This window comes from Fonsecaea erecta (assembly GCF_001651985.1).
Source record: "Fonsecaea erecta strain CBS 125763 chromosome Unknown Scaff4, whole genome shotgun sequence".
NCBI lineage: Eukaryota > Fungi > Ascomycota > Eurotiomycetes > Chaetothyriales > Herpotrichiellaceae > Fonsecaea > Fonsecaea erecta.
Genome location: NW_017387247.1, coordinates 2,964,470 through 2,989,457, shown reverse-complemented (window position 1 = coordinate 2,989,457; position 24,988 = coordinate 2,964,470). Strand labels below are relative to the sequence as shown.

Here is a 24,988-nt window from a genome sequence, read left to right as displayed (position 1 = left end):
GGGGCACCAGAAGACGCCCAACGCAGAGCCACCTCCATGTCGGCGGATATGCAGTCGCTGAGACATTCGAGACAAATGGCAGTTCGTGATGAGTGTGGCCCAATGCAATAGGCTCTGGTAGGGAGCGGTGTGAATCACAGGCTGGCACAAATGCAGCAGCTGATGCTGCTACTGCCCAACTTGTTCCAGGGTGAGGCCCAATTAGTGTGGTTGCGGTCGACGACGAGTTTGTTCAGAGGCTCTGAAGCCTTGTAGGGGACGGTCGACGCCCGCGTCAGTTCATGGCAGCTTCCTGGGAAATCTTGTCGGATTGGAAATTAAATTCCTACGCCAGCCCACAGCAGTTGACAAGGTGGCACTGTCCAACCGCTTTCGACCGGGCCACCACCGCCTTGCTCTGGCTCTTTGCGAGAAATTAGCATCAGGTGTCGTGGTGTTCAAAACAGCCGAGACTAGATCATGCAGCGATGGGGGATGCCCTACAGATCGTCGCAAGAAATACTTAATAATTGATGAGGTGTCTGTTCTCCTCTGCACCTTTCCATGTCCCTCAGCCTTATTCCCGCATCTCTGAGACCGCTATGTCAAAGAAGAAGAGTCGAGGTGGTACCTCGAGTCAACTTATTAAACGGGGATATGGGCTGTCCATGTGAGTTAAGACTCTTGTTTTTCCATCCCGTCCCAGCCGCTTGAGATAAGAAGAATACCTATCAGAGAATAAGGTGCTTCTAAGTTTCAGACAACAATCAGACAACAGCCTGGAGCAGAGGGCAGGTCGAGAGGTACGGATGCGTGGACCAATTGCTGGCAGTGTAAGCGTTGTTTGGGATGGTGCAAGAGCATCCAGGCAGGGTACAGCCAAAGATCGGTTAAAGGCTCGTAGGCAGATGTGGCTCGGATCCAAGCAGCCTTGGCTTAACTTCCAGGCATAGTGTGCCCGGGTCAAAGGCTAGTAGGCACTTAGATCGTTTTGTTCTAGGGAGTCGTGGAGTTCAGAGACGTGTCTGGAGGCGCCAAACTTCCGCACTCCATACCCCACAGATCGCCACGCCCGCATACTACTACATAAAGTATTCTTCAACTACGGCTCGCACTTTAACCAGCTCAATATTATTTCAATGGAACCACCCAAGAAGAAGGCAAGGCAAAGCCTGGCCAGACGGGCCCCTTACGCTGCAGCAGCCTGTGATTACTGCCATGGCCGCAAACTGAAATGCTCGGGCGATCGCCCCTGTTTACGTTGCAAGAAACATGCCATCTCGTGCAGTTATCCCACGGCAAGGCCGGACTCAAGTTCAGAAGCTCAGCACCGTGACGGTCAGATGTAAGTCTCATCAAACAACGAGCACAAGAATTCACTTGCATCATGGCGGGATCCTGAAACCAATAGAATTCCAGAAACACTGTATGCCAGCATAGATGACTTGCAGCGCAACCTGGACGATTTTAAAACACAGCTTCGCGAAATTACAGCTCCCAGACATCCAGGAGTTACCGATCCAAGCCAGCCAGAGATCTTTCATCAACCTCATAGCCCTGACAGAGATGAGAGAGATGGACTCATGCCTGTGAAACCGCAGTCGGATCCAGACATTCCGGATGTATATGCTGGCCCTACCAGTTACGCCTTTGGAATGGTTACGGCTGATGCAAGACTTTCCAACCTCACCCCGTCCAGTAGGGAGTTTACTGCCATTGATAGCCCGTCCCCTCCGCTGATCCCCGGCTGTGCGCTTGCGGAATCAGTTGCTCAGCCGGCTGAAGCTTGGGAAGCGCATAGCGAAACCTCGCTCGATAATTTCACGCTCGAAGAGGCCATGCAGTGCTTGGACACATTTCAAGCTGTGTTCGGGGTCCTCCACTCTCTGCCGCAGCTGGAGAAGATCAGGTCAAGTTTGCCTAGCCTCTTGCGGTCTACGAAAAGATCACTCTGGAGCCAGCCCACCACTCCAGGGCACTGTGGCCTTTTGGAGATGTTGAAGATCATTTTGGGAATCGCCCTGGTTGCACAGAATGGTGGGAGAACAAAGCTGTCAGACACCCTTTACCAGAGCGTTGAACCTACCATTGTGGCCGCTGTCTTTCAGCGCACCATCAGTCACGACTTCCGAGCCTTGTTGTTGCTCGTGGTATGTGAAAAACGGGCCCACCAAAAAGCTCATGACTAAACAAGCACCAGGCCATATATCACTTCGGTAATGAGGATCTAGTCCTCGGATCTAGAGCCATCATGTATGCGGCACGTACAGCTATCGAGGAAGGTCTCTATCGGATTGAAAAACTCTCGGTCATCATCCCCAATGAGAGGGAACGCCAGGCGGTAATCCGGCAACTATGGAGCTTGTTCGTACTGGACCGTCAATTCAATTTCGCCGCTGGGTTACCACATCATCTCAATGACAACGACGTCGACCTGCCCACTCCTGTAAGTCTTGTTCAAGGCTCTGCCCAACAAGCCTGCTAATGACTTGACCCCCAGGTCGGCGACGGCTACCTCGCTGCAATGGTCAGTTATGTTATATTTGGAGCGCAAGCATGGAATTCGCTGGTGAACCGCAACCTGCTGGCAAGTGGGCAAGCTCCATCAAAAGATGCGATGAACTTTTTCCGCTATCAAGTCCATAAATGGCAGCAGGATTTGGACCCTTCGGTGTGCTTCGACGCCGCAACGATAGAATCCGATGATCATGGGTTCTTCACCTCCACATCGGATGAAGTGGAGGTGTATCGCAGGACACTCCTGTATCTCCGCGCAAACCAGATCCAGATCCTCGTCCTCCGTCCCATGCTCATATATCCCCAGACTGCTCGCAACAATACTGCCTTGGTCATGGAAGCCATCAACTTGGCCAAAAGGTCCATCCGGACGTTGAGGATCTTGGCCACAGATGTCTATTTCTATAGAACAAGGCAAGCACTCTTTAATCATTTCCTCTCATCTGCGTTGTCGGTTCTCTTTCTGGTCGCAGCATATGATGCAGAAACCCGGGCAAGTAAAGCCGCACCACGGGACAATGCAGCCACACTACTGGGAGACTCGACGATTGAGCTGCAGCAAGGTCTCGATCTGATCGACTACCATCGGCCTCATTCGCAGTCTGCAGCGAGACTGTGGGCGCGCTTCTACCGGCCGAGGCAACAGCTCATTCGGCTAGGCATCTTACCAAGCACTTCTGCAGCAAGATATCAACAAGATCAGCATCTCCGCCAAACACCAACAAGAGCAGGTCTAAACGAAACGCCGGAGCAGGAAGAGCAGTACGCAGAGGGCATAGTCGCCGACGGAAACACTGAACTAGGCGGAGCAGGAAATCTTACTCCCCAATTGGACGCTTCTGTTCCCATTGGTTTTGATCCAGCAAACTTTGATCACGAAAATGGTCTCTTATGGTTGGATTGGTTTGATGGGGCGTTCATGGATTCCTCTGTGCCGTTTGGCATGCCAGGATGGATGTGATGGACTGGGGACAGAATCCGGCCACCTAGTGTATCATGCGGTCTAGTAGGGTGTACATCGCCCGCACGTCTGACTCGATCACCCACTCGCAGCCTTACTCGGCTTCGCATCGTTCCATACGGCGTAAGCACCGAGACAATTCCCGCGCAGCAAGCCTAGACCTGGTGGCCACCTCAACAACCAGCTTATCCTGGTAAAACAATTGGCTCAAGTTGCATGTTCGGGACCGGCTATCTCAGAGGCATTGTGTCCACCGGTCACCTGCTCTATTATCCACCGGGTCCGGGATCATCCTGTTCCAACCAACTTCTTGCTTGGCTTTTTCAGATGCACAAGTCTTCCCCCATCTCGAAGAATGATCCTTATTCATATGGCTCCCGCCCAGCAGGCTGACGAACGAGGTAGGGGGCCCACACTAGCAATGAAGATGTCTGCTCAATATCCAAGATCCAACAAGGAACTCGACTTGCTTCCCAAGAGCACACGGCCGTTGGACCTGCACCGCAGACTTGAGGCAGCCATGGTGTGGACCTAGAAAAAGATAGGCTCGACGCTAACTCCTCGTGCTAAAGCAGCGTGGGGCCCCTCATTATCAGGCTTTCTCCTCCTCGCTTCCCAACCCATCTGGCAGCAGTCCATCTCGCAGCCCACACGTGGCGGTGGACAGTATTTCCTTCACGTACTGATGACATTGGCTAGATAGCACTGCCAGCAGTTCGTCTACATGTCGCTTCTCAGCGGGAATGCCGTGGACTGCGACCAACCTTACTCCTTGGTTCAGCTCGAGGTCGCAGGGCCTGGATCCGGGGCGGTGGTGCTATGCTCGCAGTTGGGCCGAAGCGTTCCAGGCTCCAGACCAATCTCACCGCCAATGATCGGCCGTCCCTGCTTCCTTCCGACGGAGTTAGGAACAAAAGAACCACCTTTCCCCAGTGCTGATAACAACTAGCCCATTAGAAATACATGGGGAAAGCATGGCATTTTCCTCCCACCGTCAGCTGTTGGAGCGAACGGAGCCGTAGCCTGCCGTCACCGACGCCTCACGGGCTTACAGGATACGTCGACAAGGTCATCGCTGGCCGCTGTCCCCGCCATCAACCCGCATTTCCCCAACTTCTTTCCCCTGACTGACCCACCCGCGCAAAACATTCCACCGGGACCCGCGCGGCATCCACAAATCATGGTCCATCTCGCGGTATACTTCGGTGTTGATATCAGCGAACAGCCTGATGACCGCGCATAGGCGATGGTCCGGCAGTTGGAGAACAGATGGCGACAGGAGCATTCCCTGCGACCTTGCCAGGTCCTTGACTGACCATTTAAGAGATGTGACCCTCCTTTCCACAGCTGTCCCGGTCTCTCTGAGCTCTTGCGAGGTGTTTCACTGCAGTCATACCGCTGTCCTTGCAAACAGACCCCAGTCGAGCTTCGAAGCACTCCACGTTACCGTACCACAGCTTTCTCACCGATAGCTAAGCTGCTTTCCCTCGAAATGGACGAAAAAGTGGCGAGAACGGACCAAAGGGATATAGCCTATGACAGCGACCCTAAGAGACACGCTGTCGAAGAAATCGAGGGTGTCAACGGTCTGAAGACGGTCGAGGCGGGCTTCTCACCTGATCAAGTGCTTGTTGAGGTTGACCACAAAGAACGGACGCGGATTCTCAGAAAGGTCGACTACCGGTTGATCCCCATCCTTGCCATCCTCTACCTGTGAGTGCATAGTGGGAAGAACTTGGCATTTGTTCGTCCGCTGACCGCCCTATCAGATTGGCATTCATCGATCGTGGGAATATCGGAAATGCTAAAATTGCCGGTCTCTACGACGACCTCCATCTCCATGGGATGCAATACAACACCGCCTTGACTTTGTTCTTCGTGCCTTATGGCTTCTTTGAGGTGCCCTCCAACATTGTGCTTAAGATACTACGGCCGTCGATATGGATTTCCGTCTTGATGTTCTGTTGGGGTAAGATGTTCTGCCATGACATGTGATCCCTCCAGCGACTAACTTGCCCAGGCACCGTCATGACTCTTATGGGCGTGGTTTCTTCCTACGAGGGGCTTTTAGTGACACGATTCTTCCTCGGCGTGGCCGAGTCGGGCTTTTTCCCAGCAGCGACATACCTGCTCACGATCTGGTAAGCGGTCTCATCTCCACACCAAGAGAACTTTCGGAAAGAACAGATTCTGACCTTTCCAGGTACCTGCGATATGAGGTACAACGCCGGATGGCTCTCTTCTACGCTGCTGCCTCGCTGTCCGGGGCGTTCTCTGGGTTGTTGGCCTACGGAATCCAGCACATGGACGGCGTCGCAGGGCTTGCGGGCTGGAAATGGATCTTCATTCTGGAAGGTTTGATTCCTGTGGCCGGGTCCTTGTTCGTCTGGTTCGTGCTTCCAGACAACCCGGAGACCGCCAAATTCCTCACCAAGGACGAGAAAGAGTTCATCATCAACCGACTGGCTCTCGAGACGGGCTCTGGCCATGGTCGGGTGACGAATGCCGACCGCATTCGAATGCACCACATCATTGCAGCTTTCAAAGAATGGAAGATCTGGGCTGGTGTCGTCATATTCTGGGCCAACACGGTAGGTTACTGCTTGTCGGAAGCCGAGTCTCACGAGTCTTATTCCTGCACGATGTATACTAATCCCGAATTCTGCAGATCGGTGTCTATGGCTTCACCGCCACAGTCCCATCCGTGATTGAACAGCTCGGATACACCTCAGCCAACGCACAATTGATGACGATCCCGGTAGGTTTTTCTCGATCAAGACTTCTGGCGTCATATTTTTCTCTCGATGTTGTTGAGATCTGACTGGAGATTCACAGATCTACGTTTTCGCCATGATCATGACGCTTATATTCGCTTTCTGGTCGGACAAAGTCCAGCAACGAACACCGTTCATCATGGCCGGATTCAGCATTGCGGCAATTGGCTTCATCGGCGAGCTTGCAATCCCTCACCCCCGACTCCCGGGTGTGACGTATTTCTTCCTCTTCCCGCTGGCGGCTGGCCTGTATTGCCCGTTCATTTGTCTGGTGTGCTTGATCGGGAACAACCTTGCGCCCAGCTCTAAACGCGCAGTCGGCATGGCCCTGCTTATCTCTATGGTGAGTGGTCTCGGGCCTCTTGCTCTTCCTTCGATGGCGCTAACCAAGATCGTAGGGTAACTTTGGAGGCATTGCCGGAAGTAACATCTATATCGCATCCCAGGCCCCGAAATATCCGACTGGGTTCGGGACTGGGTTGGGAATCTGCGTAGCCGCGGTCATCATGGCGTACGTGCTGCGTGTTGCGTATAGACGTGAAAACGCAAGGCGGGATGCCTTTATGGCGGGCAAGACCGACGAGGAGATCAAGGCGCAGTACACGGAGCAGGAACTGCTGGATCTGGGAGACCGCAGCCCGTTCTACCGCTACACAGTGTGAACAGATTGGTCACGGGTGAGACGACGTAAGCGCAGCGGTTGTTGTGGCCGGCTTGGGGAAGGAGTTGGCACCAGCAAGAGAGTTGTGAGCTGAGACCATCTCCAGAGACAGTACAGTTACATATTCAATTAGTATGTTTACTTTTGAGCCCTGTGGTTCTTGTGACCTGGTGTTATAGACCTTTTCCTTTTCTTTCCTTTCCTCCTCTCCTCTCCGATGTAGAAGAGCAATTATGCTCGAGGAATCGAATCTTGGGCTAGCGGGCTAGGCTACCGCCGGCTTCTTTATACGGAGTACAGGCATCTATGTAGTACTCGGTACCACTAGCAGCTATTTGCAGTACATCGGGTGCCAGACACAAGTAAGTACCGGAGTAAGTACAGAGCAACCAGGTCGGTAAGTGCCCAGCCAATCACACGCCCGAATTCCACCACGTGTGCGCAGCGAGACACTTCATTGGCCAGCAATCCGCCACTATGATTGGCTCTTGGTCTTGCTCAAAATGCATACCAAGGCAAAGGGGACAGGGGGGGAGACAGGATAACAGCGAGCGATATCCCAGAAACGGCAATGCTGTCGCGTGAGCCTCAGAGCTCGAGACACATCGCGGTGCGCCACGAGGGAAAGGGGGAGGACGTGTATGTTGTATGTGAAATGCTTACTCTAGGCAGCACAGACGAAGGACGTCGAGACAGAGTTTCATTTAGCTGCACCCGGAAACGGATGGGATCGGCGAGGGGTTAAAGCAGCAATGGAATCATCGATTTTATGGAGTTGGCTTTCCCCCCTTTTGAGAAATTCGAGTTGGCCTCAGCTATTAGTTATTGAGGTAACATATTTCCTAACTGGCCTGAGTTGAGTTGAACGAAGAAGCACAGCACAGCACAGCAAAGCGACATACTTCCCGCCAAGATCTCAAAACACCCACAGAGCTCCAACCAGAAGAAGGAGACGGAGCAAGAGAAGGAGAAAAGGGGGACTGGGTAAAAAGAGGAAGAGATGCGTCCGTCACGCGCGCTGCTGCTACCGCTGCGGCGCCAGTCCGGCATCCAGCTCACGCTCTTCACGCGCGCCAACTGCGGACTGTGCGACGTGGCCAAGGCGCGCATCGGCGAGTTCATGGCCAATTCCAAATCCAACTCCACCAAGGACATCAGCAACAACACCACCACCGCCACCGACAAACAGCAGCAGCAGCAGCTCGACACGCGGCGGATCATCCACTACGCCGAAATCGACATCATGGACCCGGCCCAGGCTAAGTGGCGGGACGTCTACGAGTTTGATGTGCCCGTGCTGCACGTCGACAGGAGGGTGTCGAGAGTCAAGGGTCAGCACGACGGGGTCGATGGTGACAATCACGACCACGACCACGCTCCAACCCCGACCACGCTCGATGCCGCGAAGAAGCTCATGCACAGATTTACGGCGCAGGAAGTGGAGAATGCGGTTGAGGAGGTTGAGCGGCGAGACTCGCCTCGTGAATTGTTCATCCGCTGCGGCCTATTCTTTTGGATTGGGACTGGTCCTATCGCTGGCTTTTTTCCCTTCCTTTTCACTTCTTGTCTTGCGTCACCAGGTTCACCGCCCCGTACGCGGCGCCTTTCACTGCCTGGGCGGCGGCATGGCCGTAGGACCCCTTGGCCTTGGATAAGGACTCTGCCATGAAGACCGGGACCGCCGTCATATCGTTGACGACAGAGATCTGCAACACAGCAATGAGTCAGCATTTCATGGGGAGAAAGAGGAGTCTGGTGGCGGACCATCTGGAATCCCATGTCGGCATATTGTCGTGCCACCTCACCCGACGGGCAGTATATGCCTGACTTCTTCCCGGCGTCTTGTGCGGCCTTCAATATCCTCGCAATGGCCTCCTTCAGCTCGGGGCTAAAGTCACCTTTGACGGGGTAGCCGATGTTGTTGCCTAAATCCCAGGGTCCGATGAACAGCACATCGATGCCATCCACCTTGGCGATTTCCTCGACCTAGTCAGCCCCACCGAATGTCAGCCCTCTTCCTCGCATTCTCGACGTGGTCCAGCAACGACAGCAGCAACTGTATCGGAAAAAGATCACGGGGTACGCACACAGTCCAAGGCCTCCTTGGTCTCGATCTGCACAATGGTCAAGAGATTCTCATTGGCGTTGTTCATGTAGTCGAAGCCCGACAGCTCGCCTTTGCCGTCAAAGGCGCCCATGGAAAAGGGGCTGCCGAAGCCACGCTTGCCGTAGGGGGGAAATTTGGCCGTTTGCACCAGTCGCCTGGCATCGTCGGCACTGTACAGGAGCGGCACGATGATGCCGTGAGCACCAGCGTCCAGCGCCCGCTTGACCATCCATCCTTCGTTGGCGGGGATGCGCACGATGGGGCTCACGTTGCACGAGGCGACCGCGTGTACGGACTCGTGCATCTCGTTGTCTGACCGTGCCGTTGTGGTTGTTTGTTAGCCTCCTGTCTTCATCCTCAAGCAAGAATTTGTTCCCCAACCAGCCAACCAGGCCGCCCAGAGTTGTTTCCACGTCATGTAGCCGTGGTAGCAGCAGCCGTGATAGTAGTGGCCCACCATTTTCTCTCTCTCTCACTCACCTGCAATGTTGCCATGCTCGCAGTCAATGCAGATCCAATCAAAGCCCGCGCGGGCGATGGTCCGCGACAGGTGCGTGCCGGGGAGCATCTGCCACGCGCCGAACGAGAGGCCGGAGCCGGTGTGGAGGGCCGTGCGCAGTGTGTTTGCATTCTTCATGATGGTCGCCATGTTGGGGGGATTCGGGGGTCAGGGGAGAGATGGCCGGTCGGTAGGGAGGAGCACGGGTTGAGGCGAGACGAGACGAGGGAGATGGGGGGGTGGAAGTTTGAGGAGGAGTTTTGAGGACAAGGAGGAGGAAATGATGGAAGAGCACACCAAGCTTCCTTCCTGTCAAGGGGATATATGTATGTACGCAAATGAACAGGGATATGTATGACAAGACGAGCAAAAAAAAAAAGGATTTCAATCTCGCATCTCTCTTGCGGACTTCATCTCCAACGTCTTCTTGTTCTTACTGCAGCCTCAATGCCCGCCAGCCAGCGTGTGTCGCCGTTGTCGGCGCTCCCCACTTCCCTCATCAATTGCCTACACAGTAATAATATGAAGGGCCGAGGTGGGGGGAGACCGCGCGGGGGTTGTTGTCCTTCGGCGGGAGTTGCACCGAGGAGGCCAGAGCTCTAGCTTTACTTATAAGCATACTCGGTACATAGGCCTAATGGGCTCATGCCAAGCAACCCTCGACGCCCAGCTTGCAGGCGCCTTAGCTACCTACAGTAGATAGGCCGCCTGGCACCTAGGCTGCCTAGGCTAGGTGAGGTCCTTGGGGAATAAAATAAAATATAATACTAGTTACTCGGTACTGCCGTAATTGACCATACGCATCACCCGACGGGACAGGCATCGGAACTTCCGCCACTCTGTGGCCAGTACATACATACATACCGAGTACATACACCTCTCACCCATCTTCTTCTTGTAGTGCTTACTCCATCCTCATACTCATACTCATACTCTGGTACTGTGCTCATGTCTTCACAGAACGGGAACTATTCCAATTTTTTTGCCATAATATTTGTCCTTCCTTTATCTACAAGTATCAGTAGGTAGCGTAAGCCTAACTTCCCCCCAAAACACACACACACATGGCTACAGCTACAGCTACAGCTTACTGCTGCCGCTCGGCCGCTCCAAGGCCTGCGTCGCGTTCCGGTAGTTCTTGACCAGCTGGCGGATGGCCAGGTCCAGCATGACATCCTCGCTGCCGCCCGGGATCCGGGCACCGGGCACCTCGCGGTAGATGCGCTCGGCGATCTCGCCCTGGCCCGTGCGCGTGTAGCCGTTGCCGCCGAACAGCAGCACCGCCGTCTGCGCGCACTCGTTGAAGACCATGCCGGCCTTGGCCTTGGCCAGCGCCGTCAGCCCGCCGAGCTTCGCGTCGGCCTCGGCCTTGCTGAGCTTCGTCATCTGGTACAGGAACTGCTCGACCCACGCCTGCATCGTCTCCAGCTCGGCGCCCGCCTTGGCTAGCCGGTGCCGCACGACCGGCTGTTCGATCAGTGCCTTGCCAAAGGCCTCGCGCTTCATGACGTACTCAAACGCCGCCGCCAGCGCCACGCGCGATTGTCTCGTCACGCCCACCGCGATGGTCAGCCGCTCGTGGTTGAAGTTGGTCATGACGTAGCGCATGCCCAGGCCCTCCTCGCCGATGAGGTTTTCCACGGGAACCTTGACGTCGTCCAGCTCGATGAAAGTGGTGCCGGCACTGATCTGGCCGGCCACCTTGAGTCGGCGCATCGTCACACCCGGGTAGCCTTTCAGCGGGCACACGATCATGCTCAGGCCCGAGGCGCCGGGACCACCGGTGCGGACGGCCATGGCGGCGTAGTCGGACCAGAAGGCGTTCGTGATCCATTTCTATATTCTTCCATTAGCTGCCACCCACGCACTTCCCTTCTCCAACCACGGAACGTTGGGGACACACTCACCTTCTGTCCGTTGATAATGTAATGCTTTCCGTCCGCGCTCTTCTTGGCCGTGGTCGCGATGTTGGCCACGTCACTTCCGGCGCCAGGCTCGGTGATGGCTATACAGGCTCGTTTCTTGCCCGGGAGCAGATCGAGGAGGAACTTCTCGTGCAGGGCCCTGCTGCCGAACTTGATGATGGCCGGGATCCAAAAGGCATCCCCCGCCGTCATCGAGGCGCCGGGACCGCCGACACCAGCGCGGCCCATCTCGTCCAGGTAGATGCCCGTGTGCAGGTAGTCCCACTCTTCAATCGGGGTGCCCAGGATGTCGTAGATGCCGACGCGGTGCAGCCACTCGACGGGCAGGGGCGCAGGCAGGTTGGGGATCAGCATGTTGTGCTTGCGGAACGTCTCAAACAGGTGGTCGGGCACTGTCTCCTCGCGCTCCCACTCCATGGCGAAGGGCAGCAGGTGCTCCTCCAGGAACGCCCGACACGCCTTCTGGAACTTCTTGTGCGTCTCCTGGTAGTAGGGCGAGGGCAGGCCCGCGAGCCAGGGCGGCTCGGAGAAAGGGATGATGTTCTTCGAGGTCGACATTGTTTCTGTTTTGTTTTTGTTTTTGTTTTTTTCTCTTGATGTCAGGAAGCAAAGTAGGGAGGACGGATGTAAGTAAGCCTGTAATGGTGTGGAGGGGGTTTCGATAATAACAATAAATGGAGCAATCAGCAAAGAACCTCGAGACTCAAAGGGGACATTGTGTGGTCAGAAAGCAATTTCCTCCCTGGACTTTTATTGCATTTGTCCATCTGGCGCCGCGTCGGCATCGAGGTACATGACACTGGTGAAGCTGACCGACTCCAGCCGACAGATGCCTCGGAAGTTTTGAAAGAGGTTTAATGGGGAAGGCGGGCGACGAGAGCTAAGAATAATAGGCGTGGTGACCGTGGTCCGCTCCCCGCAATTGTCTTATCAGTATGCATTATATTGACGGCCACGTGATGAAGCTGCGAGTCATCGCCCTATTCTCCTACCATGCAGGACCGGGAGAGAAGGGTGCCGATTGATTGAGATGGTTGGGGATGTTGGAAATGTCTTGCAATACTCTAACGCCTGTCTGACTGACCGGCCCACCAATGACCACACACATCCAAACGCCTTTACTAGTACACACCTCTGTTCTCACTCCAAGAACGTTCAATGTCCTCCCCATCCAGCTAATACCGGGGATAAGGAGGAGCATCGACACCCACAACCTCCCTGTTCATTCTCCTCGCCGTCGTCTTCATGGTAAAGGCAAAGTAGATGGCCTTCACAATCTCCCGAAGATCCGGGACCGTGGCCCATGCCTTGACACCCAGGGCACCACCGTAGTATTGGCCGCCCGTCTCGTGTGCCATGTGTCGGTGCTGGTTGAACGAGTCCGGACTGCTGTTTCTCCCGGTCAAGCCCTCCTGTGAGGACCGGGACTCGTCGACATACTGTGGCGGGATCTCCGACAGCGGCAGCATTCGGGGTTTCGTGATGTCGTACGGGGACACGTTGTAGGAGTAGTGGAAGAAAATGGCAAACGGCACCATCAGGACGCACGTGGTCATGGTGTCGAGGCCAAAGTTGACGTCGGCGTAGGTCATGGTGGAGCTCTCTTTCAGGGCGCCGGTGGAGCGCAGAATGGTGAAAATTATCTAGTGGGTGTGAGAAAAAGGATTGGCCACCGGGACATGGTACGTACGTCTTGAATGAATGACAAGCCGATGATGAGCTTGAAGGACAGAAACTTGGCCAGCGGCTTGTGGTGCTTCATGTCCTTTTTCAGCGCGTTGTAGAACCGGATGCACGCTGCCACGGCAAAAAAGATGGAGATGTTGTGGACCACCGTAAGCTGCCCACACAGCAGAGTTAGACCTGACGGGCATTTCAATGCGAGGGGCTAGGTGGAGAGGTGCTTACCCAGATGTGGGAGAAGTGGAGGTTGCTGCTCTCCAGGCAATACTTGTTGAAAGCTTGAGTGATATCGGTCACGATCGCAATCAACAGGGACACAACAACGTATTGAAACACAGAGGCCCAGTTTTTCTGCACACAGATGTCGGTCAGCGTCTGGGATGCGGCTGGGGATCTCAGCATGGCCTTCTTACCCTGTACCATTCCAGTCCATTGCGTTGGGACTTGCCCCCCTTCTCCTTCGCTCTGCGCGACTGTGGAACTTCAAACGCGGCAAAAAAGACATCACGAAAGTCCGGACTTGGCGAGACGAACTCGCAGAGCAAGAGGAAGAAACTGCCCAGAGCAATGGCTTCCCATAGATCCCGCCAAGGGTCGAGGTACGGGTATGCATTCGGAAAGGCGATCCCCAGGAGCGACAGGAGGCTGTAGAATGGAAGGAGGAAGCAGATCTTCAGGATCCTGTGAGGGAAAGCATGCATCAGTCTCTGTCTTCCTGTCCGCTAGAAAAGCGAGCGGAATTCCACTCACTTGCTCTGTTCATTGGGCTTGCTGAAATGCGTTGCGTGCCTCGCCATGAGGATGAAGGTGGACAAGCACACGAACGCTGTGCAACCGCCGGAGAGACACAGATTGAATTCTCGAAACGAGAGGTTCCCGATGAAAGGCTCTGGAGCATCTAGATGGCATTGTTAGTGGAGGGCGGCTCCCTGGTTCTCCTCGCCTTCAACGTACCGGCTTGTAGAGGGTTGGGCATGCTACACACGTGGGAATCTCCATCGTCGTTGCTGACTAACCCCATGTTTGCGGATGTTTCGTAGAGATTGATGCTTTGTTACCGTCCTTGCTGACAGTTTAAAGGAATAGATGCTGGAATAGATGTTGGTGAGAGGAAACAAAGGCAACAGGAAGGCCATGTCGGCTTTATATCGTCCATTGAAGTTGATCATCCTGCCAAAGTCCACCAAAAGGCTTCAGGCCCATGTCTTGAGAATTTGAGGCCCTCCATCACACCTCTTTCAGGCAAGTGTACGAAGTTGCCATGATCGCAGTCGTGAGCCCTTTTCCCCTTGACAGGGGGCTTGTCTATCTTGGCGATCTCATATGCGAAGGCCGAATCACATCGCTTTGAAGACTGCACTATGACATAGTCGAGGCAATGCGCGTCGCGAGCCCTCAGTAGGGACAGGCAGCCATGATCGCAGCGATCGTCGCCCTATCAAAAAGCCACTAGGCATTTGGGCCCGCGGACTTCAGCCTTGTGGCGCAGCTCGAAAAGATTACCGTAAAAGGCGAAGCGCGGATAGAGACGTTCCACCGCATCGTCTCGCGCTTCTCACTCAATCGGTGTCTCCGGAAAAGTACGACCCACGGGCCCTTGATAATAAGTGGAAAATGATCAACTGGCTGAGGACATCACACCGTTTACCCCGTACCCAGCCTTCTTTCCCCCTTGGGCGAGGTCATGGCCAGCGAAATGTTTCGACCTCTACCATTTTCCGGCGTGCATTGGGGATAAAATCCAAGTCGGGTTAAGAGCGCGACCCTAACTACCTTCTTGGCTGCTAACCTCAGAATACGAGCTTCGTCATGGCACTTCCAAGTCAAGGCTGACTCGGCCGTGTCTGCGCCCCTGAAGCGTACACTTCGAGTGCATTTCGCGAAGAGGAAATGAATAAATGGCGTCCCGGGCCAGCTCAAATTGAGCAGACTGTAGTCAGAAATCTTTTCGAAGTATAAAGACCAAGTACACCTTTGGTCTTGGACCCAGTCTCAGCATGCCCAACGTAGGGAGACCAAGTCGTGATTGCCATCTGTGCAGACAGCGGCGGGTGAAAGTGAGTATTGCTTCGAAGGATACATGGCTGTACCTGCAGTAACAAGTCAACCCCAGTGCGATTTGGCCCAACCGGAATGCAATAGATGCATGCGCTTGGGGAGGACCTGCCCAGGATATCGGGACGAGCTTGACCTTATGTTCCGCGTCGAGAGCCCTACTTCGTTCGCCCAGGGTGTGAACCGAGACCACCGACGCAAACGGACTAGTCCACCATGCCAGGCTCGTTCCCGACGACCATCCTCGCAGCGTGCAGCATGTGAGGAGTCCGGCAACTGGCCCGGAAAGGACGGTCAGCTCGATCCAGGTGATCCCAGCAACCCGTGCGATCGCACCTGGAAGCTAACTCGGGCAGATGTTGTGGTTTTCTCCGGCTGGTACCTATCTCCCTCGCGGCAGTTGGCAGAATGCTGGGACAACCATGCTTTTACCTTGGCATTCAGCAATATCATTTGTCCTCAGAAACACAAAGGCACGCTGGGATTGCTCGACACCAGTTTCCTGGCTATCATGATATCAGAAGCAGGCCGGGACGCGCCCGTTGTGCTAGCCTGCCGAGCCATTGGGCATGCATTTCTCACGAGCAACGTGGACACGCCCGAAACGCGATCCAAGCGAGCGACAACATACGGGCAAGCCCTTGAAGCGACCAATCTGGCTCTAGAGGATCCCATCGCGCAGACCCAAGACGAAACTCTCGCGTCCGTGTGGCTGTTGAGTCTCTATGAGGTAAGACCAAGATTAGGTGCTGAAAGACTATCGCTGACCACACCACGCCAGCTCGTTGTATCACCGGGCAAAGAGCACCAGCCTCTCGACTTCTCACCGAATACTTTTGGGATCGGTTCTTGGATTGTGCATACTCAAGGACTGGTCAGCTTGCTGCGGCTGCGCGGCACTTCACATTTCAAGACGCCTATTGCGCGGGATCTGTTCTGGCTGATCTATAATTCAGTGGTGGGTGACTGTTCCTGACAGCTTTCCTGCGAATGCACGACGCTCATCGGAATTTTAGATAGTTAGATGCTTCATCACGAACATGGCCAGCCCTTCCGAATCTCCGAGCTGGTTTCGGGAATTGGAAAAGAATCTGACTGAAGACGAGCTGCTCACTTATCAGCTCTGCGTATATGGCCATCATGCGTCCACTCTCTGTGCGACGATTCGACAAATCATGAATCAATGGACAAGCAGTGAACCCGGTGCCGCAACAGAAACAGTCGCCCGGGCGGAGGTCTTCCAGAAGAGAATGCAGCACTTGTGGCATGTCAACCCCGACAGCCCCGGCATTGAGACTGTTCCTATCTCTGACTTGAGCATTCGGCAACTATGCTGCCGTACATATCTTCATGCCTTTCGACTGAAGCTCGAATTGACTCTGTTGCAGCTTTTGAGCAAAATGCAAACAGAGAGATGTGATGCAAATACAGGTACATTGCAGGATGAATGTCAGGTTCGAGTTGAGACCATCCAGAGCGTGGCCGATGAAATTCTGGCGTGTGTTCCTCTGATCCTGTCAACGAAGGCTGCCTTGGGGGGGCCCCAGAGACTGACACCAAGGCTGTGGAGGGATGGAGTCCGCTTGCTCTGGCCATTGAGGCTTGTGGCACTTTGGGATGCGACCAGGGACGATCAGAAAAGGGCTGCAAAGATCACACTTCAACAAATCAGGGACGAGGTGGGAATCAACCCAGCAGGAGCATTTCCCCAGTCTTTCTTCCTGGATTTTGCAGCATAACCAGACTCAAGCCTGGTGGTTTAGCGAACATATTCAGAGCGGGTTGCATGATTGCCCACCATTTCGACACTGCTGCAGGGATCTTCAAGCACGTAAAGGTCCAAGTGACGCAGGTTCTCTGAGTGCCATGCCGCGGTGTGGATACCCGTTCAGGCGTGACAAGCATCAGCCACAGCGGCTGTTGGACTAGCGGACCTCGAGAATAGACCCTAAAAAGGGAATGGACACGAACCAATCATTGCGCAAGGAGAATAGAGCATAGCCATCACGACATACACACCGATTCTCGACCTTGGGGCCGAGTCCATGCATCAACGCTAGATCATCGGTTGCCAGAGGCCTCCTCGTCGTGCAGCAAGGCCACATTCTTTCACGATGCTCGCCTCCGGATTTGGTCAGGAGCTAGTGGCATACCCTCCAATGTCGAGGCTTTTGGCTCCGACCCTTGGACCAGGTATTGCTCTTCAACGTCGTTGTCCATTATCAGTATATTGCACATATCAAGCAGCACGCATCTTCATATATTCATCACTGCAACTGGCGCAGTATTCGTCATACCAGCCTTTGAGGTCCCCGCTCACGTCCGTGTTGTTTTGCTCCAGGTCATTCAATACCAGCCCCTCCACGACCTGACATCGTCGATGCTCATCCAGCACCCACTGTTCCCAAGCGGCTTGCATAATTTGTCTCTCGACGCTGTTGACGACGCGCACCGCGACAAGGAGATCATGCCGCTGAGTTCCCAGCCGTTGACGCGTCTGCTGGACTTTCGCGGCTGGAGTCTGCCTCAGCCCGGATTGAAAGTACTCCGGGTCATTTTCATCATAAAAGACGCTATAGCAGGCGCTGGAATCACGCGCCGGCAAATTCGCTTCCCGACTCAGAATGTCGTCCAAGTCACTGATATACACTGCCCGGCTCATGACAGGATTGGGCGAGATGCCTAGTCGTGCCATGAAGTTCGCAGCTCTGCGTTCATGCCACCAGTCAAGCGAGTCTCGATATGTATGCCAACTATTGTACAGAGCCGAGAAAACAAGGGCCACCAATATGAGCTTATTAGCAGACAACGTTTTAGCAAACCACCTCAGGATGCTTAAGAGCGACTGAAGGAGAGTACCCAAGGCACTCTCCGCCGTGGAGGCAGCGCTCTGTGCCAGTAGTCCGGTTATTGTTCTGGAAACTGGCTGTCTCCTCAACTCGATGTTGAGTGCCGATGCGTCCAACAAAAGTTCTGTAGTTTCTGTCACATGGCCAACTTGACCAAAGATCTGAATCGCCTTCTTGGTGCGGCTGTGGAGGCCAAGCTTGCGGACTTGATCCGCCACCAGATCCGCAAGGTCTTGAGAGTCGAGTTCGAGGTCATATAATGCCTGTCGCTCAACTACTCCTCCCAAGAACCAAGCAGCGCGCAGCCACTCTACCTTGATGAAAATTGCGAGCTTGCATTTGGCCTTTGCAACGTGAGTGATGACGATCTTGCTGACGAGACGATAGTTATTTTGGTAGGGGAGATGCCACGGGGTCCGCTTGTCGGTAACAACGTAGCATAAGTGATCACTATTAACATCAATTGTTTGATAGTCATGAACTTGGGCATAGGATTCTTGTCCAAAAAGCGTTTGGACAGGAGTGTCGAAAGTGAATTCTCTTCGAAGCCGGCCTTCGCCGACGCTCAACCACGGCCCTTTGGACACATTCTTTGCGCGTCTTTCATGTTGAAGCAGTTGCCACAAAGCGCTTTTATCCCCGAACATAACATGAAATAACGCCTTGGCGCTGATGTCGAATTCTTTCTCCGCCGCGAGACGGAGATTCCCCGGGGGCGTATAATTGACGGGTTGAGCAGGTAGTTTGAATTTCGACTCTCGCCGTCCCAGCTGCGTCTGATGAAGGGTACGATCAACCCGCAGCGGGCCCCGTAGTTCAGTCCCGATAGTTGATGCTCTGCCTCGATATCGAGGGCCACCAGTGTCGACGGGCGTATTTGGCGACACATCCTCCCAGCTTTCCAGGCTGGGGCTCCTGTCAGGAGCCTCGGTCTCCATCTTGAGCAGAGCCTTCATCACTCCCTCCAATTCGAGGGGTTCGCTGGAAGCATTGTTTCTTATCAAAAAATTCAGGCGCCTTTGCAGTAGTCTCAAAGGTTCCAAAAAGGTTTTGATCGTAATTCGTCGGTTAGTGGTGTCGCTTGCAGTGTCCTTGAGGTGCAAGAAGATAAAGTCACAGTCTCTTCCGGGAGCGGCAGTGGCCTCATCAATTGATCCAAGCGGCACACTCGATGTAAGGACCAAGCCCAGATGGTTGCTGTAAAAGTAGATGTCCCTGGGAGTTACGTACACTCTGCCAGGAAATTCTTGTTGCTCGCTTAGGTTCCAGGTTGCTCTGAAAACCATGACCAGTTTGTCATCGCGTCGAATATTTGGAAACAGAAGTCGGAATTGTGCGTCCTGAGACTTGAGCTGAAGAGGATAATAGTTAGGAAAGTCAGGCACAACAAGCTCATTATTTATTTGCCTGAAGGTGTCACGATCGACGCTTATGGTGCTCCTGTGCTGTTTCTTACTTGGAGACGGCGTCCGGCTTCGAGTACCTGTTTGAGGCACACTCAAATCAAGCTGCGGAATGTTATTTGGCAAGGTAGCAGCTGACCGGGTTGGAGTAGATGACATTTTTGGAGGTGAAAGAGATGGCTGGAGCGTGGGGCTTCGCTGCGCCAGAAGTTTGACTTCTGTCTTCTCATTCGGGTCGGTCCGTTCAAGGCGATTCAAGACAGCCGTGCAGGAAGTCCCCCAGGTGTTGGCCAAAAGACCAGTGGGTAGCCCAGTCCTATCTGGGGCAGGGCTCAAACCACGCTCCCCTGTAATGATGACTGCCGACTTGCTCAGATTGGTTGGGGACGGTACAGAGGCCAAGGTCGAAGGTGCAAGACTGCTGGCAGGCATATCTCGAAGAGCCAAAGTGAATGCACTCCGTGGTTTGGAGAACTCGCCATCGGCGTTTTGGAGCATCGGGATACTGGGAGCAACAGGCATGGAACCATGCGTGGCGGCAATCAAGCTTGCAATGCCACCAGCGAGATTTGGCGTCGATGGGCTGGCAGACACCTGGGTTGGGGCTGGACTCTTCCTATGCAAATCGAGTTTTGAAATGATGCGAGAAGCAGTGTCACGATGCCCGCCATCGTCCAAAGCTGTCGACCGTCTAGGCAAGTCCACACTACTGTCGCGCCCGTGTTCGGTCCCTGGAATTGGCAGGGTATTGGTCTTTTCCAGGGCCGTGATATCCTCTCCAATAGTACCCGGTTCTGTCGACCCAAGGATGAAAGTCCCAAACTCGGGAATTGGTGGCGCACTTATTGCAAAGGCGGCACCGGCTTGAATGTTCCCACTACCGGAAGTGAAACTGCGGAGCCCATCTCCATCATTGACAGCTCTGGACTTAGCAATGTGAAAAGCATCGATCCATTCCACAAGCTCTGACTGCGTTTCTGCCTGGAGGAGGATCGTATTTTTGTTCGTCTTGAGTTCAAAACAAAAGCGACGTTCTTCTGCTGGCGCGGGGCGGACATTGCAGAGTAAAACACCAATTCTCTCACTTTCTTCCACGCCTCCTGCTCTCGTGCCTTGCAGCAGCCAGCCGAAGACTCCGTTGCGAACGAATGCCCATCTCTTCACCCAGACAGTCCGGGTTGGTTTCCCACTGTAGGTCCGAAGGAACAGCCAGCCTTGCTTCTCGCCGGTTTTGGAAGCGGCCTTTTTCGGTGAGCGTTGTAAGGTCGAGGTGCTGGCGCTATGGCCGTGACCAGAGAATTGAGGGACGGTCGACAAGGTATAGTCCTCCAATTCTCGTGAGGGCCGGGTTTCGAGTTCGGCGGCCTCCTCCAGCTGTTTCTTCGCGGCCATGAGCTCCTTGCGAAAGGCCTTTTCGTTAGCCTCCAACTCCGACAGCCAACTCTTGATTCTCTGCATCTCATCGGCGCTCCGTTGGAAGGTCGCGGCCGTGTTGTCGCGCGAGACTCGCATCTCACGCCATTGGTCAAAGAAGATCTTAACCAGGAGCTTATCCAATGCAAAGCGAAACTGCGGAGCCGTGCTGGAGAAGTCCATAATGGCTTTGATGTAGAGTTTGCGGGCCTCATGCAGCTGAAAAGCCTCCTCTCTCAGCGAAGAGGGTTCTTTTGATTTGCCCAGCCCAGCATATTTGCCCTGGAGATGTTCAAAAGTTTTCTGTGTAGCCTCAACCGCTCGACGAGCATCTTTGAAAGGTCGCAGATCGTTCTGGAGGAATTGTCTTATGGGATCAATGACCATAGTAGATAATCTCTTGACCACTGCTATCATGCTCATCCAATAGTCTTTGGCGCCATCAGCAAACTTCTTCATTGCCAGAACACTGTAGTCATGATCCAGCATGGACTCGGAGACGTTGGTGGGGAGGACGGCGTGGGCAATAAAGTTGTTGAGGACATTCTCGAGAGTCAAGGATTCTGAAACGAGTCTGTTGGCAGCTTTGGCATAGTCGTCGAGCCATTTCTCCAGCAGGTCGACTTGCTCTCCGTAGTGGATAACGGAGGCGCGGGCGGTCGGCGAGTCGATCGCGGCTTCTTTTAGGGCGACAGGAATCAGATTGATAAGTCTCCCGACGTTGTCAACAGGTTGCGAGGCTTGCGCCATTGTGAAAGTGCGAACAGAGCTCGACAGAATTTATTACGGTCGAATCAGGCGTTGAGCTGCATCTCTACAGCAGTGCTCCTAAACGAGAGCATCCAACGAGCAGATTCCAAGGTAAAAGCAATGAGATAGAGCAGGTTGGTTGGGAGGATAGAGCGATGAGCAATGGATAGAGAAATATGGAGGAGTACGCGGTAAGTCATCGATACAATCCGCGTCTCCAACCGATGCGACAAAGTCGCGAGGTAATACGTAGTAACTACGCATGACTCGGAGTCGGAAATTCCCAGGTTTGGGGTTAGCCTCCGACCGACACCAACGGCTGCGGAGAGTGAGCATCATCCAACACATCCTGGGCATTCAGCACATCCTGTGGCCTACTGTGATGCTCGCTTTCTCTGCAGGTGCCATTGCGGCAATGTACCCTAGGCTGGTGAGCTGGAATACCCTGCATGTCGAGGTGTTCGCAACCCCGCCAGCATTGCCCGCCATCCTTCCCCTAATCCTCCGCCTGGGTGCCGCCTGTCTTCCTGACAGCGGCGGATACCATGGGCAGCATCTTATTTCCCAGCCCGTGGTCAGTGGTGGGCTTTGAAAGGAAAGGAAATGTACTCGGGTTGTTGATATGATATCTCTATCCTCTCGGGCGGGTAGCGATATTATCTTGCTAAATCGGAGCTGGAAGCGGATGATAGTTTGCGAGACAACGATGTTACTTTTCCTAATAGAGCACAACGGCCTCATGAATGGATCGAGGACAGGCTAAGGGACTCTTGGACACAGTCATCCCCATTCCCACAACAGGCACCAGACAGGCAGACAGCTCGAAGCATGACCTAATGCTCAAATACATCTCACGAAGCAGGCTGCAGACAGAGAGCATGGCTTCAGTCAACACGACATTTCATTCCCCCATGCAATAGATTAACGATGCAAGTAGAAACTGGCAGTGCGGCTTTCAGTCTCTGCATGATCCAGTGTAATTGTGGATCAAGTGACAAGATTCGTCGATGAAGAAGACTTTGGGAGCGCGAGCTCAAGAGTCACTTGCTTGGGCGCACAGAATAGCCAAGGTTGATGCGGAGATTCACGCCAAGCCTTCGTTGCGGCTCTGGTGGGCATGCGGAGAAATTTTCGAGATTCTCAAGGTGAACCCGCCAGAATCAACCACTACATCAAAACAATTCCCACTCTTTCGAACCATATTTTCCTTCCCGGACCATGGCTCGCGAACTACTCAGTAGCGACTCGTCTGACAGCGAAGATGGAGGCACCAATGTCCCACCCGGCGGCGAGCTCAAGGTCAATGAGGCCTATGCACGCCGCTTCGAACATAACAAGAAGCGAGAGGAACTGCAGAGATGTACAGAGACCTTGTCCGCCTTACTGATGGGAACGTGTTTGAACTGATTGTTCTCAACAGTAGAGGAAAAACTCGGCAAATCTTCCACTTCCCGAAAACGTAAACGCGGCGACAACGAATCTCTCAATGGTGACGACGACAGTTCTGCGTCCGATGATGACTCGACCAGCGAATCCGAAGATGAGGGGGAGTTGGTGACCGAAGCCCTTGACTCAGAGATCATGGCCACCCTCAACGCAATCCGATCGAAAGACCCTCGCGTTTACGACAAGTCTGCCACGTTCTATACCAACGAAGAAAACGAGGGAGAGGCAACCACGAAGTCAAAGAAGGAGAAACCAATGCACCTGCAAGACTACCATAGGCAAAATCTTCTGAAGGGTGATGCGGGCTCGGAAGAGGAAGATGTCGTGCCTTTGACGTACAATCAGGAGCAAGAGAAGCTGAAGAAATCCATCGTTGGCGAGATCAACGCAGCCGCGGAGGACGAGGACGATGATAAATTCCTCATCGCGAAGAAAAAGGAGAAGTCGGTCAAGCCCGACGTGGTTCTGGACGTTGAGACCGCAGACAAAGACCCCGAAACTTTCTTGTCAAACTTCATGGCATCCCGGTCTTGGGCGGCTCCAGATCCTGCTACTCTGCACCCTTTTGAGTCGGACGACGACGACGAGGACAGAAGAGCTGATGAGTTTGAAGAAGCATACAACCTGCGATTTGAGGACCCTGAAAAGTCAAACGAGACACTACGCTCACATGCGAGAGACTTGGCTGCCAAATATTCTGTCCGGAGACAGGAGGCAAATCCCCGACAAAAGAAGAGAGAAGCCGAGAAGGCGAAGAAAGAAGCTGAAAAGCAGCAGCGAAGAGAAGAGAAAGCCCGTCTCCGCAAGTTAAAGATCGAGGAGCTCGAGGAGAAGGTGCGCAGAATCAAACGGGCCGCCGGTATCAAAACCCAGGACATGCGGCCCGAGGATTGGTCACATCTGGTTGACGACGATTGGGACGACGCCAAATGGGAGGAGGAAATGCGCAAGCGTTTCGGCGACGATTACTACGCTGAGGAAGACCTTTCAAGCGAGCACGAGACGGAGGGGAAAAGACGGAAACCTCGCAAGCCCAAATTTGACGATGATATTGATATCAAGGACATAGTGCCTGATTTCGAGGAAGATGAGAAGGCTGACTTCAGTCTGACTGACGAAGAAGCTCCTCCGAAGAAAACGAAGAAAGCCAAGAAGTCTGCTGAGGAGGACAAGCGGAACACAAAGAAAGAACGACGGATCATTGAACAACTGGTGGCCGACCAACTACAACTGGAGCTGGAGGCATCTCTGCCCAACAAGAAAACTGGTGGCTTCACATACCGTGAGACATCGCCCAAGAGCTTTGGCCTGACTGCAAGAGACATCCTCCTGGCCGACGACAAGCAACTGAATGAATATGTGGGATTGAAGAAACTTGCATCATTCCGCGACCCAGAGAAGAAGCGCAAGGACATGAAGAACCTGGGGAAGAAAGCGCGACTGAGGAAGTGGCGGTTGGAGACCTTTGGCGATGAGGAAGGACTGCAAGCCAGCAATCTGATTCCTGCTCAGACTGAGGTCGGGGACGACAGGGCTGAAGGAGATGAAGTTGATGTAGATATCAGAACAGAGGGAACGAAGAAAAAGAAGAGGAGGAGAAACAAGAAGTCGAAGACAGAGGTCGATGCTGGTCTCTGAAGAAATATTGTGGAGATGTTATGGAGACTTGAGTGCCCCTGGACCTCGGGAAGAAAAAGGGGAACAAACTTAGGCCAGGGCGAGAGGGATCCTACGTGCCTACTCAGCCTTGCCACCATTTCTTGCAATGGATGTCGATCAGCTTCACATGTTCGTGGTTGTATCCCTCATCTTTCGGCCAACGAATTCCGGTATGCCGTTACCCGCGAGGCTCCGTCTTCAAAATCAATCTCTCCAAGGTAGAGAACTTCGTCTTCAGACAGAGAGGTATTATAAAACGGAAGCTCTTATTCGTGACCAGGAGCCTCATGTGGCCAAGTTAAGGTTC

The 24,988-nt window shown here is 53.8% G+C and overlaps 9 protein-coding genes across 9 annotated transcripts; 5 read left to right on the top strand and 4 right to left on the bottom strand.

Annotated features, from left to right (window-relative positions):
• Window positions 1-1,251: 1,251 nt before the first annotated feature.
• AYL99_05838 (hypothetical protein) lies at window positions 1,252-3,457 on the top strand (the record flags this gene model as incomplete). The annotated part of the gene is made up of 4 exons (XM_018837350.1): window positions 1,252-1,324; window positions 1,420-2,129; window positions 2,180-2,425; window positions 2,480-3,457. The coding sequence occupies 4 exons, from the start codon at window positions 1,252-1,254 to the stop codon at window positions 3,455-3,457; spliced, it is 2,007 nt and encodes a 668-aa protein (XP_018694203.1).
• Window positions 3,458-4,949: 1,492 nt separating this feature from the next.
• Window positions 4,950-6,893, top strand: AYL99_05837 (hypothetical protein; the record flags this gene model as incomplete). The annotated part of the gene is made up of 7 exons (XM_018837349.1): window positions 4,950-5,170; window positions 5,227-5,426; window positions 5,478-5,598; window positions 5,661-6,048; window positions 6,126-6,215; window positions 6,293-6,574; window positions 6,630-6,893. The coding sequence occupies 7 exons, from the start codon at window positions 4,950-4,952 to the stop codon at window positions 6,891-6,893; spliced, it is 1,566 nt and encodes a 521-aa protein (XP_018694202.1).
• Window positions 6,894-7,892: 999 nt separating this feature from the next.
• On the top strand, window positions 7,893-8,356 carry AYL99_05836 (hypothetical protein; the record flags this gene model as incomplete). The annotated part of the gene is made up of 2 exons (XM_018837348.1): window positions 7,893-8,244; window positions 8,352-8,356. 2 exons carry the CDS (start codon window positions 7,893-7,895, stop codon window positions 8,354-8,356), a joined length of 357 nt encoding a protein of 118 aa, XP_018694201.1.
• A 92-nt stretch (window positions 8,357-8,448) lies between these two features.
• Window positions 8,449-9,648, bottom strand: AYL99_05835 (hypothetical protein; the record flags this gene model as incomplete). The annotated part of the gene is made up of 4 exons (XM_018837347.1): window positions 8,449-8,598; window positions 8,657-8,878; window positions 8,980-9,311; window positions 9,480-9,648. 4 exons carry the CDS (start codon window positions 9,646-9,648, stop codon window positions 8,449-8,451), a joined length of 873 nt encoding a protein of 290 aa, XP_018694200.1.
• Window positions 9,649-10,578: 930 nt separating this feature from the next.
• Window positions 10,579-11,981, bottom strand: AYL99_05834 (hypothetical protein; the record flags this gene model as incomplete). The annotated part of the gene is made up of 2 exons (XM_018837346.1): window positions 10,579-11,334; window positions 11,406-11,981. 2 exons carry the CDS (start codon window positions 11,979-11,981, stop codon window positions 10,579-10,581), a joined length of 1,332 nt encoding a protein of 443 aa, XP_018694199.1.
• Window positions 11,982-12,598: 617 nt separating this feature from the next.
• Window positions 12,599-14,127, bottom strand: AYL99_05833 (hypothetical protein; the record flags this gene model as incomplete). The annotated part of the gene is made up of 6 exons (XM_018837345.1): window positions 12,599-13,066; window positions 13,114-13,263; window positions 13,332-13,457; window positions 13,520-13,787; window positions 13,857-14,004; window positions 14,061-14,127. 6 exons carry the CDS (start codon window positions 14,125-14,127, stop codon window positions 12,599-12,601), a joined length of 1,227 nt encoding a protein of 408 aa, XP_018694198.1.
• Window positions 14,128-15,300: 1,173 nt separating this feature from the next.
• Window positions 15,301-16,900, top strand: AYL99_05832 (hypothetical protein; the record flags this gene model as incomplete). The annotated part of the gene is made up of 3 exons (XM_018837344.1): window positions 15,301-15,891; window positions 15,943-16,119; window positions 16,178-16,900. 3 exons carry the CDS (start codon window positions 15,301-15,303, stop codon window positions 16,898-16,900), a joined length of 1,491 nt encoding a protein of 496 aa, XP_018694197.1.
• A 500-nt stretch (window positions 16,901-17,400) lies between these two features.
• On the bottom strand, window positions 17,401-21,576 carry AYL99_05831 (hypothetical protein; the record flags this gene model as incomplete). The annotated part of the gene is made up of 1 exon (XM_018837343.1): window positions 17,401-21,576. One exon carries the CDS (start codon window positions 21,574-21,576, stop codon window positions 17,401-17,403), a length of 4,176 nt encoding a protein of 1,391 aa, XP_018694196.1.
• A 1,218-nt stretch (window positions 21,577-22,794) lies between these two features.
• Window positions 22,795-24,660, top strand: AYL99_05830 (hypothetical protein; the record flags this gene model as incomplete). The annotated part of the gene is made up of 2 exons (XM_018837342.1): window positions 22,795-22,936; window positions 22,997-24,660. The coding sequence occupies 2 exons, from the start codon at window positions 22,795-22,797 to the stop codon at window positions 24,658-24,660; spliced, it is 1,806 nt and encodes a 601-aa protein (XP_018694195.1).
• Window positions 24,661-24,988: the final 328 nt, after the last annotated feature.